The sequence below is a fragment of the Pelodiscus sinensis genome, chromosome 22, assembly GCF_052426305.1.
Source record: "Pelodiscus sinensis isolate ZL-2025 chromosome 22, ASM5242630v1, whole genome shotgun sequence".
Taxonomy (NCBI): domain Eukaryota; kingdom Metazoa; phylum Chordata; order Testudines; family Trionychidae; genus Pelodiscus; species Pelodiscus sinensis.
In genome coordinates, this window is record NC_143073.1 from 385,446 (window position 1) to 399,109 (window position 13,664).

The 13,664-nt window shown below is 47.7% G+C and overlaps 1 protein-coding gene across 8 annotated transcripts in view; it reads left to right on the forward strand.

Annotated features, from left to right (window-relative positions):
• Window positions 1–13,664, forward strand: part of LOC102454400 (SLAM family member 9-like) — a 45,914-nt gene that overhangs the window by 25,370 nt on the left and 6,880 nt on the right. For 7 of the 8 annotated variants that reach the window (XR_016347758.1, XR_016347757.1, XM_089772799.1 and 4 more), the window contains exons 4-7: window positions 6,520–6,573; window positions 7,635–7,745; window positions 8,993–9,031; window positions 13,239–13,291. Coding sequence is in view for 6 of the 8 variants with exons in the window: in XM_089772799.1 (XP_089628925.1) it covers window positions 6,520–6,573; window positions 7,635–7,745; window positions 8,993–9,031; window positions 13,239–13,291 (257 nt within the window). In the remaining 2 variants the exon portion in view is untranslated. The remainder of the gene's footprint in view (window positions 1–6,519; window positions 6,574–7,634; window positions 7,746–8,992; window positions 9,032–13,238; window positions 13,292–13,664) is intronic. The other variant, XM_089772801.1, reaches the window with a different exon arrangement.

Below are 13,664 nucleotides of genomic sequence, written 5' to 3' on the forward strand. Positions count from 1 at the left end.
GCCCAGCTGAGTGGCGCTGCTGTTGCACCATGCAGCTGAGCACCGGTGGGACAAGAAGGCGGGCGGGGAGGTTATGTACACGGCCAGAGGGTGGGGCCGTGTATGTCACCGCCTTCCCTTCCCCTCCCCTTCCTCCATGGCGCTGAGTGGTGCGCCCCTGAGCCGGACCGCCGTGGGGGGAAGTTTTTCCGTTAAAAGCATTTGCAGAAAAGAGCATCTAGATTGGCACAGATGCTTTTGCACAAAAGCACTTTTTGCAGAAAAGCGTCTGTGCCAATCTTGACGCGGTTTTGTGCAAGAAAGCCCCGATCGCCATTTTTGCCATTGGGGCTTTTTTGCGCAAAACAGTTTTTACCTGTCTACACTGGCCCTCTTGCGCAAAAGTATTTGCAGAAGAACACTGACAATCTTACATTAGATTGTCAGTGTTCTTGCGCAAATTCAAGCGGCCAGTGTAGACAGCTGGCAAGTTTTTCTGCAAAAGCAGCTGCTTTCGCGGAAATACTTGCCAGTCTAGACGCAGCCTAACAGTTTTATTGGAGCATAAACTTTTGTGGGCAAAGACCCACTTCATCAGATGCATGTAGTGGAAAGTCCAAAGGCAGGTATAAATATACAGGCACATGAAAAGAAGGGAGTACCAATTAAGAGGAAGTGTAGCGATAATGAGGTCAATTCAGTCAGGGAGGATGTGGTCCACTTCTAGCAGCTGATGCAGAGGTGTGAACACCCTGAGAGGAAAAACTGCTTTTGTAGTTGGCTAGCTGTTCACAGTCTTTGTTCAGTCCAAAACTGATAGTGTCAAATTTGCAAATGAATTGCAGCTCTTCAGTTTCTCTTTGAAGTCTGTTTGTGATGTTTTTTGTTGCAGGATGGCTACTTTTAAATCTGCTACTGTGTGTCCAGGGAGATTGAAGTGTTCTGCTACAGGTTTTTGTATGTTACTATTCCTGATATCTGATTTATGTCCGTTTATTCTTTTACGTAGGGACTGTCCAGTTTGGCCGATGTATATAGCAGAGGGGCATTGCTGGCACATGATGGTGTATATTTCATTGGTAGATGTGCGGGTGAATGAACCCATGATGATGTGGCTGATGTGGTTAGGTCCTGTGATGGTGTCGCTGGTGTAGATATGTGGGCAGAGTTGGCACTGAGGTCTATTGCAGGGATACCTGGTTCCTGAGTTAGAGTTACTGTGGTGCGGTGTATAGTTGCTGGTGAGAATTTGCTTCAGGTTGGCGGGTTGTCTGTAGGTGAGGACTGGTCTGCCTCCCAAGGTCTGTGAGAGTGGGGGATCATTGTCCTGGATGGGTTGTAGATCACTGATGATACATTGGAGAGGTTTAGCTGGGGACTGAAGGTGATGGCCAATGGTGTTCTATTATTTTCTTTGTTGGGTCTGTCTTGTAGCAGGAAGTTTTTGGGTACACATCTGACTCTGTCAATCTGTATCCTCACTTCCTTGGGTGGGTATTGTAGTTTTAAGAATGCTTGGTAAAGATCTTGTTTGTCTCTGTCTGAGGGGTTGGAGCAAATGCGGTTGTACGTTAATGCTTGGCTGTAGACAATGGATCGTGTGGTGTGCCCAGGATGGAAGCCGGAGGCATGTAGGTAGGCATAGCAGTCAATAGGTTTTCAGTATAGGGTGGTGTTTATGTGACCATCACTTATTCACACTGTAGTATCCAGGAAGTGGGTCTCTTGTGTAGACTGGTCCAGGCTGAGGTTGATATTTACCGTAGGGACTGCGTCAATTGTGTTATTTCAGAACTTCTGTTTTCAAGGGAAAAGGAAGTGTAGAATCTGCTGAAAATATTTGAATGGTCAGGGCTTGCTGAGCTGCGGTGAGCCCTGCTCACCAGCCACACGGCAGCCGCGTGGTTCTGCGTTCTGTGCATGCGCAGATTGTTCTGCGCCGGTTCTTCCGGGGTGTAATCTACTCGCCATGGGTGAGTAGATTACATTGTTTGTTGAGCCCTGTTAATGGTAATTCAAAATCTTTGTACAAAACAAGTTCCAAGTTAAATTTAAGCTTTAGATGAAACAAAGTCAAATCTTATTTTTACTCAAACCACTTATTATTTTACTAAGCAGTAGATATGGCCAGATCTTAAGGTTATTACTCAGTTTTACTCACATATTACTCACACATGACAAACTCTCATTAATTCCATCACAGGGTTTTGGTGGAAACATGAGACATGAGCGTGATAGTATTGACAAGTATTCAGTTCAAAAGGGTTATTAGGAGAACTCTCATGATCTGCAGGTATGATCATATGGCCAAAAAGTCACCGAGGCAGCACCCTACCTGCATGTGTACGTTAATCCGTTCATTGATACTGGCAACATTTCTGGCAACAAAAGATAAGCTCACTTCCTCCTTCCAGCTGCGCTGTGATGCTTTGCATGTGCATCCAAATTTTGATGCAGAAATTGGAAACAGTAGCTGGATTTGGGGCTATGCTTGAGCTGCTTTACACTAGGGGGTCAAAGGAAGGAGGAAGACAGATTCCAGACCTGTCCTAAAATTAGACAGAGTAATCTCTATTTACTTGGATAACGGGGAAGGGGGTCAGACCCTCTCTGCCCAGGCTGGAGTAGATGCTGTGGAGCCCTCAAATCTTCTCACCGTCTATAAAGGAAGATAATAATAGTCAGTTTAATGGCCCTGCTTGTCTTACATGGGGGCAAGAAGAACGTTATGCTGAGAACTTGAGGCCAAACTGCATACAAGCTTCTTTACTGGGGAGCTAAAAAAAACTAACAAACCCCAACAGCAGCAGTCTTTTCTGTTGGTCACTGCTGAACTTTGCAAAACTGGAAGGCTCAATGTGGGATAAGCCCAAGGTCCAGCATTTCAGATACTTATCAAAGATTATCAAAATCTTTTTGGGTCAAGACTGGAAATGTTGAGATTCTAGCCCTGGCACATTCTCGGTGGGTTATCCATATCCCCAGACTCGCATTTTTCATAGAATCATAGAATACTAGGACTAGAAGGGCCATCAAGAGGTCATCGAGTCCAGTCCCCTGCCCCCATGGCAGGACCCAATACTGTCTAGACCATCCCTGATAGACATTTATCTAACCTGCTCTTAAATATACCCAGAGATGGGGATTCCACAACCTCCCTGGGCAATTTATTCCAGTGTTTAACCACCCTGACAGTCAGGAACTTTTTCCTAATGTCCAACCTAAACCTCCCTTGCTGCAGTTTAAGCCCATTGCTTCTTGTTCTATCCCCAGAGGCCAAGATGAACAAGTTTTCTCCCTCCTCCTTTTGACACCCTTTTAGATACCTGAAAACTGCGATCATGTCCCTCCTCAGTCTTCTCTTTTCTAAACTAAAACAAACCCAATTCCTTCAGTCTTCCCTCAGAGGTCATGTTCTCTAAACCTTTAATCATTCTTGTTGCTCTTCTCTGGACCCTCTTTAATTTCTCCGCATCTTTCTTGAAATGCGGTGCCCAGAACTGGACACAATCCTCCAACTGAGGCCTAATCAGCGCAGAGTAGAGCGGAAGAATGACTTCTTGTGTCTTGCTCACAACACACCTGTTAATGCAGCCCAGAATCCTGTTTGCTTTTTTTGCAGCAGCATCACACTGCTGACTCATATTCAGCTTGTGGTCCACTATAACCCCTAGATCTCTTTCTGCCGTACTCCTTCCTAGACAAGCACTTCCCATTCTGTATGTGTGAAACTGATTGTTCCTTCCTAAGTGGAGCACTTTACATTTGTCTTTATTGAACTTCATCCTGTTTACCTCAGACCATTTCTCCAATTTGTCCAGATCATTTTGAATTATGACCCTATCCTCCAGGGCAGTTGCAACCCCTCCCAGCTTGGTATCATCTGCAAACTTAATAAGCGTACTTTCTATGCCAATATCTAAATCATTGATGAAGATATTGAAAAGAGCCGGTCCCAAAAGAGATCCCTGCGGAACTCCACTTGTTATGCCTTTCCAGCAGGATTGTGAACCATTAATAGTAACTCTCTGACTACTGTTATCTAGCCAGTTATGCACCCACCTTATAGTAGCCCCATCTAAGTTGTATTTGCCTAGTTTATTGATAAGAATATCATGTGAGACCGTGTCAAACGCCTTACTATAGTCTAGGTATACCACATCCACCGCTTCTCCCTTATCCACAAGACTCGTTATCCTATCAAAGAAAGCTATCAGATTAGTTTGACATGATTTTATTCTTTACAAATCCATGCTGGCTGTTCCCTATCACCTTGCCACTTTCCAAGTGTTTACCGATGATTTCCTGAATTACTTGCTCCATTATCTTCCCTGGCACAGAAGTTAAACTAACTGGTCTATAGTTTCCTGGGTTGTTCTTATTTCCCTTTTTATAAATGAGCACTATATTTGCCCTTTTCCAGTCTTAAGGAATGTTTCCTGTCTCCCATGATTTTCCAAAGATGACAGCTAGAGGCTCAGATACCTCCTCTATCTGCTCCTTGAGTATTCTAGGATGCATTTCATCAGGCCCTGATGACTTGCAGGCATTTAACTTTTCTAGGTGATTTTTAACTTGTTCTTTTTTTATTTTATCTTCTAAACCTACCCTCGTCCCACTAGCATTCACTATGTTAGGCATTCCTTCAGACTTCTCGGTGAAGACCGAAACAAAGAAGTCATTAAGCATCTCTGTCATTTCCAAGTTTCCTGTTACAGTTTCTCCCTCCTCACTGACTGTTGGACCTACCCTGTCCTTGGTCTTCCTCTTGCTTCTAATGTATTTATAAAACGTCTTCTTGTTTCCCTTTATTCCCATAGCTAGTTTGAGCTCATTTTGTGCCTTTGCCTTTCTAATCTTGCCCCTGCATTCCTGTATTGTTTGCCTATATTCATCCTTTGTAACTTGTCCTACTTTCCATTTTTTATAGGACTCCTTTTTTATTTTTAGATCATGCAGGATTTCATGGATAAGCCAAGGCAGTCTTTTGCCATATTTTCTATCTTTCCGACACAGCAGAATAGCTTGCTTTTGGGCCCTTAACAATGTCCCTTTGAAAAACTGCCAACTCTCCTCAGTTGTTTTTCCCCTCAGGCTTGATTTCCATGGGACCTTGCCTATCAACTCTCTCAGCTTACCAAAATCCGCCTTCCCAAAATCCATTGTCTCTATTTTGCTTTTCTCCCTTCTACCCTTCCTTAGAATTGTGAACTCTATGATTTCATGATCACTTTCACCCAAGCTGCCTTTCACTTTCAAATTCTCAACCAGTTCCTCCCTATTTGTTAGGATCAAATCTAGAACAGCTTCCCCTCGGTAGCTTTTTCAACCTTCTGAAATAAAAAGTTGCCTCCAATGCAGTCCAAGAACTTATTTGATAGTCTGTGCCCTGCTGTGTTATTTTCCCACCATATATCTGGATAGTTGAAGTCCCCCATCACCACCAAATCTTGGGCTTTGGATGATACTGTTAGTTGTTTAAAAAAAGCCTCAACCATTTCTTCCACCTGGGTAGGTGGCCTGTAGTAGACTCCTAGCATGACATCACCCTTGTTTTTAACCCCTTTTAGCCTAACCCAGAGACTCTCAACACTTCTGTCTCCTACGTTCATCTCCACCTCACTCCAAGTGTGTTCATTTTTAAAATATAAGGCAATACCTCCTCCCTTTTTTCCCTGTCCATCCTTCCTGATATTTATTTTTGGTGATACTTAGTAAAGCGACTCCTGAATCCTTCAACAAAACGTTGACAGAAAATGCAGTTGCTGCAAAAAATGAAATTTTGAATGGGAAAATTTTGATTTTGCTAAAAAAAATTGACTTTTGTGTTAGGAAACTCTAAATGAAACATTTTGTTTCTAGAAAGTTCAGTGTTAAACTACAACTGCCTTAGGTGCTGTGGTACCTCAAAAGAGTTTTAATTTGTGTGCTTCATGGACCCATTGTCTCCTGAGCACCATGTTCATTATCTGGACTCCATCTCCCATGATGCACCATGGTTCCCCCTCTGATTGAGCTGGCTTGGCTGTGGTGCATCTTGGGAGATGTAGTCCAAGCAAAGAACCTGATCCATCTTGAAAAGCTGCTCAAAAAGGCAGGGGACGGGGCTGGTACCTTGCAAAGCATCCACACCCACACACACATACACACACCCTGCATTTAACCCTACTGGCTGCTGCAGAGAAGAGGGAAGGCCCTTCGGATGTGGGTGGGTTTATGCCCATCCCGCCTCTCAGATTCCAATAGGACCAGGGTAGGTGGGAAAAGGAAGAAGAGACTCCAGGGTTAAAGACAGACTCTAATCTTGGCTTCACCTCTAGCCAAAATCCAGGGGAAATAGTCTTGCCCATTCAGTTTCCTCCCACTGCCTGGTGCCCCGGCGTGGGGCGGAGAAGGGATGGACGACGGAGGGTGGGCACACAAGGTATAGCACTGGTTGCGTGCACACATGCAGTTCCTTGGCATCGGGTCTGCTTTGGGAACATGGAGTTTTTCCAGATCATTGATTCCCTTGTCCTCATTCTCTTATCACACACATAGCAACAACGCCACTGTACCACATGACGTCAGCACCCACAACAACCACCAGCACTGGTGAGCCACTCTTACCATCTCGTATGCTTGTAATGGCCGGCTAAGGACTGTCTGGGGGAGGGGCCCTACCCACTGCCACCAACTCTCCCAATTTCACTGTGCTCTTTGGTGCTTTTCTTCAAGCCCCAGCTCCAGGAGTCAGGGGACAGCATGAGGCTCGCAGCTTTTGCAGGAGGAGGGAGAAACCAAGGTTTCTAGTCCATGTGGTTTTGGATCCTTATGGGCGCAATAAACAGAAGGAAAATAAAATGTATTCCTACTTTGAATCCCATGATTTTTGACCAATTGGAGTTGGCAATATTGGACATTGAGCTGGTGTAAATCAGGGTAGCCTCTCTGAAGCCAATGCAACCATTCCACTTTCTACAAGCTGGGGACACTAGTAGTCCATGGACTTGTGCTTTCTGCCTGCCCACTGAACTCACAGTCAATGTGAATCATGCACTTCACATTTCCCTCTCACAAGCTCTTCCTACAGCACCGTTACCTGGCAATAGCAGCATAAAGGTATCTCAAACGGGGCAGAGATTGTATGTAGACTTACCTGGAGGCCAGAGGTGTGGTGGCGGGCTGGCAGGTGACTGTAACAGTGGCCCAATTTTAATTATATTTGTTGTTTGTCCCGGTGCACTACATCAGTCATTTTCCCTTCTCAGTAAAACCATGGAGTGGCCAAATGATAATAATAATCAGTAAGCTGAGCACTTGGGCAGCCAGCCAGGAAAGAATCAAATGTTGCCCAGCTGTTTAGCAGAGCACCCAGAATGGCAGCAAGTATTTCTACTGGTGATACACATCCACCTATGCCTCAGTGCACAGAACAAAATTTATTCTGCATGTGGGTGGAAAAATTTAGAAGGATCATATTACTGTAGCATCTAGGATCCCAAGTGTGCCATGCAAACACTGAACAAAAAAAGAGGCATCTGCAAATGACAGGTGGTTTATGGAAGGCTGCAGCCCGCACGGGCCTCCTGTTGTTGGGCAGAGGAATGTGCTTTGCGGTTACATCGCAGGGCCCTTTCTTCACCCTCGTGGAACCATTTATCCTCTCTTTTCAGCAAGCTCAGCACAATCTGGCAGCAGCACTGTGCTCATTGGAGTTATCGTTTCATTGGTAATCGGTGCTGGTGTTGGTGCTGGTGTGCTGTACCAGCGGAAGAGGAGAAGAGGTGAGTTTGTTCCCTGGGCTGGACCAGCAGCTGCCATAGCGCCGGAGGCGTCAGTCACAGCAGTGCGGGGGGAGGGGTCCCACGAGGTCACGCCCAGCCCCCCTGCACTCTGGCAGGCCCATGCTGCTCTGCAGGTCCCAGGAGCTGAGCCAGCGGAAAGGCTGGATTGTATCTGCGAAGCCCCAGCCCCCGACAGGCGCACACTGTGGAGGAGGCGCTTGGATCCAGGCAGATGGGTGGGGGCTGGCACCTTGCAACCCCCCTCCCCCCAACTCCACTGGCCGCTGCAGAGAAGGGTGGCGGGTCACCCCTGGCTGTGGGGAGAACAGCTCTCTGAGGGGCAGCCCGGAGGGCCCGTCGCTGGAGAGGACGGGCAGGGCTGGGCTCCGATGAGCATGGGCAGGCGTCTTGATCCAGGCTGTGGGACAGTCGGACTCTCTGGTCTCCCCCTCCCCCCATTCCACGATGCCTTGTGCCTCTGCAGTGGCCTGATTGCCAGGCCGGAGGCCAGCTGCATTTCGGCTTCTCCCCGTGTCCCCGGCTGTACGTTAGAGCAGCCTCAGGGCTGTTCCTTGTTGCTCCCTATCGCCCTGAGACGCGCCCCAGCACCGCACCCGCCAGCCACCCATCTGAGCCGCGCTCTGCTGAGCCGGGCCAGGCAGACGCAGAGTCCTCCTTCCAGTGCACACTGGCCTGGGGGTTCTCGGGGCCAGTTCCACCCCCTTTCAGTGGGCCAGGATCTCCCCAAATCCTTTCCCAGACTTGGCAGTCGTGGCAGGGACTCCATCCCCCAGTCTGTCTGTGTGGATTCACATTGGGTGGGGGCAGTGTTCCCGGTACACTGAGCGCTTGGGCAGCCTCCCAGGTGAGAGTCAGGTGCTGCCCAGCTTATTTACAGGATGCCCACAGTGGCCTCCCACCAATCGCAGGGGTTTCTATAGGTGGTGCACATCTGCACTTGCCTTGGTGCACAGAACAAAATTTACTCTGCACATGGATGGAACAAATTAGAGAGAACACCGGTGGGGGGGGGGTTGCAAAGAGCAGCAAGGCCCCCTTTCCACTTCTCCCCTCCCCCCCAGCCTGTCCTTCCCTTGGGGTGAAGCAGTGGGGGCGGAGAGGTCATGGCTGGGCAGGGAGGGCTCCGGCTGGGCAGACGGTTGCAGACCAGAGACTGCGAAGCTGTTTGGCTTTCGGTTTGATCTGTGCGTGTCTAATCTTGTCCCCGTCGTTTCCTTCCATTGCAGACAAGCAGACCCTCACTCCAGGAGCTGCTGACAGTGCAGGTGAGAGTCTCTCGCGTCCCGTTGTCCTGCCTGGCTGCACCCTCTCCTTGGTTCTCCCCCCCCCCACCCATGGGCATTGGCTTTCCAGTCTGGCTTTCAGCCCCTTCCCCTTTGGTGCTGGGCACTGCACACACCCAGCCCCAGGGAAACCCCGTCCCAGTCTCAGGTTTGTGGGCTCCTGCGCCAGGCAGAATCCCCCCCACGAAGGCTCCGGGTTCCGTGTCGCTGCCCAGCGCATCGCGGGGCTGCCTCAGCATGCAGCGGTGCCACACGGGGGCTGAATGGGGAGGGAAGGGTGAGCAGGGGTCAATGTTCTCCGTCCCCCGCCCTTTGCCATGTCAATTGTCCCATCCTCACACAAGGGGTGGGGCGTGAGTTCCATGAGACCGCACCCCCTCTGGCTGGTTCTTCATCCAATCCCATCCACACACTCAGCCCCCCCCCATGCCTCCCAGTGAGCCACTCGCTCATCCAGCTCCTGGGCAAAGTGTGAAGGGGGGGCTCCATGCTCCTGGAAGGGGCGGGGCCTCAGATGGAAGGGGCGGGGCTGAGGCTTTCAGTCTCCTCACAGCCACACAGAGCACACGGCATGGGACTTTGACGGTGATTTAAAGGGCCAGGTGCCCCAGTCACTTTGGCAGCTGGGAGCCCTGGGCCTCTTTGAATCACCCCTTTGAACTGTCCCCTCCCCCTGGCAGGGGAGGAGGGACACGTATGCAAACCACTGTAGGCGGCCAAAAGCCAGATATCGTCTTGCCTGGGGCTGCTAATTAGGCAGGTTTGGTTGCCCAGGACGAGCCCAGAAGGTTGTGGTGCAGGCAGCCATGAGACAGGGGCCATTTTGTGTTTCTGCTCAGATGCAGAACGTGGCAGGGCCAGTCACACACACACTGGGCTCTTGGTCCCTCTCCTGGCAACTTTACATTTGTTCTTCCTTTGTCTGTTGTTTTCTTTAAATCTGGAATAAAAAGGCACCGGAGTGTGAAAAACCCTCTTTTGCTCTTTGCTTCTGGGAAGGACCAAGATGAAGCCGTGAGGATGGGACTGTCAGATGACAAGGAGCCCTGAGAAAGGTGGAATGGACCCTTACAGGGAAGTGGAAAGGCTCCGGCTTCATGAATCCAAGCCAAATCTGGGAGCATGTGACTTGTAGCTTTGAACAGAAATTTCATGCAAATGCAGCAACAGCAAAAGATCCCGCAAGAACAAAGAAAACGGCAGAAGGATATTGGCCAGTTTAAAGACTTATGCAGAAACGAGAAGAGATGAAGCATGAGTGATGCTGCTGATTCATAAGCAATTGTCCCACTCTGGGAAAGCACCAATATTCAGGAGAGAACTTAAGCACCCACTTAAGTCCCAGTGCAGCTTATGGGCATTAAAGCCAGCTTTGACAGGTAGTGTTACTCAGTGGACAGTGCCCTGACTAGGACTCAGGAGATCAGAGTACTGGTACCAGCTCTGCCACTAGTCTTCTAGGTGACTGCTCTGTGCCTTAGTTTTCCCTTCTGTAAAATGGGGATAAAGGCCTCCTTAGTAGTGTGCTTTGAAACCGACATGTGAAAAGCTCTAGATAAGAGCTATGTATTAATTGCTATTAAAACTAGCTAAGTGTGTTAAGGGCTTTCCTGAAGCGGGGCCATGAAGCAAAGACTTTCTGCATTGCAGAATGGCCCTTCTAAGAAACCAAATGGCAGGAGAAAAGATGCTGGGATTGTCACCACTCAACCAGTGTTTTCCATGCCCTCAGGTTGTGATAACTACGTTTGGGTTGTTTGTCAGCCACACAATGTGGAAGCCACAGGAGAATTAGACTGTTCTGACTGGACTTGTTACCAAATGAACCGCTGTGTTCTCCTCTTTCTCCCATGGAGACTTCATATTTGCTCTTTGTTGTTTTTCCTTCGTCTGAAATAAAAGCTACACAAATGGAGCAGCACCTAGTCTGCTGTTTGTGGTTGGGGATGTTTTAATGTGGAGATCCAAGCCCTCTCGGAAGCAGTGGTTGGGATCTGGCAGATCCCTCCCCTGGTCTACTCCAGGAGATAAGCTGGAATTGAGAGACACAACTTCAGCCATGTTAATTGCATAGCTTAAGTCGAAGTATCTGAACTCAACTTTTGGCACCATCCACACTGCAGGGAGTCAGAGGGTGCAAACTCTCTCTTCAACTCCCCTTACTCCTCATAGGAGCAAGACGACCGGCATCGACGGGAGCCCCCTCTCAGTTCCAATTAACGTGTCTTCACTAGACCCGCTTATTCAAACCCCAGAAGATCAACTGCGACCACTTCGATCTTCTCTGTAGAATAGATATGGCCCCAGTGACCTCTGATAGTTTGGTTTAATTTTAAGACTGTAGTTTTATCTGTAAATGGAGAGTTGTTGTATCTGAAAGCTGGGAGCAATTTCTCAAATCTTGATTTAAAAAAAATCACACACACAAAATAGGTGTTTTGTTTTGACATTTTCCCCTGTTTTGAAGCAAGTGTAGCGTTAGTTGAAATTTTCAAGTGTCTACACTTGAAGAGACAGAGCATCATTCTCCTCCCCCCCCCCCCCCTTCCCTTCTCCCATTTATTTTGAGTTTCCATCTCCCCTACCCATAACTCCGGTCATCTGAAGAAGTGGGCTGTGCCCATGAAAGCTCATGATACCATCTACATGTTTTGTTAGTCTATAAAAATGCTACCAGACTATTTTTTGTTTTTTTTTACAAAAGTGTGAAGATTCTAAATAACTTTAAAGTTCCACGAAAATGGGAAAGGTGAAGAAATGTGCGTATTTTCCCCTCTTTAAAAAATCTACCTCCCCCCCACTTGCCAATATTTTAGGGCTGCTAAATTAACAACTTAAAAGTCTTTTCTTTTACTAAAACAAAAAGTTCCATACACCTCTTATGTATTCTTCAAACAGTCCCTTAGTACTGTTCATCCCTCAGTATCCCAAATATTTCACAAAATGGACAATGTTAGAGAGATTTTTGTCACCCATCATTGTAATGCAGCCACTTCTGGAGGGGAGCATGGCAGCTGTTTAATATTTCACAGCAGCATTGCACTGGTGTTATGCTTAAATGAAGCACACGAGATCTTTTATAGGGGAAAAGGCAGTACACTGCATTTATTGAGAATACAACAGTTGCACGTGCTTTTCAATCACTCACACACACAAACATCATGCATACATGGTCCTGCCAGATGATGATGTTTGTCAGTTGATTGATCTGATGTTCCTCTGGAGTTGGTGGCAAGACAAACCCAAAGTTCCATGGCAAAGCATCCTGCTCTTATAATCCTTTCTTCTGTGGCTATCGCTGTGTCAGTCTGTGACCCAGTCTGTTATCTTTTGATGTTGACATTCCCAACATCTCCGAGAAGCTCATCCTGTAATCAATTGTCTTATGGGGGAGCTCGCTCCACTTTAGAGTTGTCAGTCTGTCAATCTGATCAGTCCTTGACCATGGGTATGCACTGATGGTTCCTCTGACACCGATATGTCTCTTCACAGTCTGTCTTTCACCCGCATTGCCCCCTCCTTTCTTGGCAATCTGGCTCTAATGGTGGCCTCCCTGCCTTTATCTTTATGATGATACATTTCTCATTCACACAAACAGTCTCTCACAGAATCCTAAGGTAAACAGCAGTGTTTATATTAAGCAAAATCAAAATCAAAACAATTCACATTGAAGGCCTGGACCTTCACTATTTCTAATCTCATTAACATAGACACAATACCAAAACTCTCTCTCTTTACTGAAACCAATCACTAACTCACTACACTTTAAAACAAGGAAATATGGGAGCTATATACTTAAATGGCTGCATTACTAAATCTAAAATACAATTATAAAAAGAATAAAACTTTCAATCCCAACACTGGGCTCCCTCACACAGCTCATGGCTGCTCGTTAGCAGCATTCAACAGCTTCCCAAGGGCAAGTTAGAGCAGGAGCTGAAAATAAGTTCAACGACCCAATGCCATGTTCAGCGTGAATCAGAACTAGCAGGCTGCCATCAGCCCTCCTGTTGTTCCCTGGGCAAGAGGAGAGGGCTTGTCCTCCCCAGCCCTCTAACGTTACCCTACCGCAGGCATGAGGGCTGAGCCCTGTGTCACAAGGCCAGTGCCCCCTCCCCTCTCCTTCCCTGCCTCCGCTGGCAGCAGGATCTGTTTCAATCACTGACTTTTCACGTTCTTGTCATTGCAGGGGCTGATGGAGAAAACCACACAGTTTATGCCAAAGTTGGTAATTTCCCACTGGTGAGTTCACCTACGTCTCCCTTGTGGTGAAACCATTTTCCATTTTCGGGATTGGGGCAGTTTAGCTAGAAGAGTGGCCAAGGAGGGTTGATGCCAGTGTTCCCTCTAATTTGTTCCAGCTATGTGCAGATTCAGTTTTGCTTGGTGCACTGAGGCAGGCAGATGTGCACCACCAGTAGAAACACCTGCTACTGACTGTGGGCGCTCTGCTAATCAACTGAGCAGCATTTAATTCTCTCCTGGGTGTCCTCCCAAGCGCTCAGTTTATAGGAAACACTGGTGGGTGTCATTGTTGTGGATTTACCAGGTGCTGTCCCCACTCTAGGGACAGGTGGGGCTAGCAGAACCAGAAGGGGGTGGGGGTCTCCTGTGT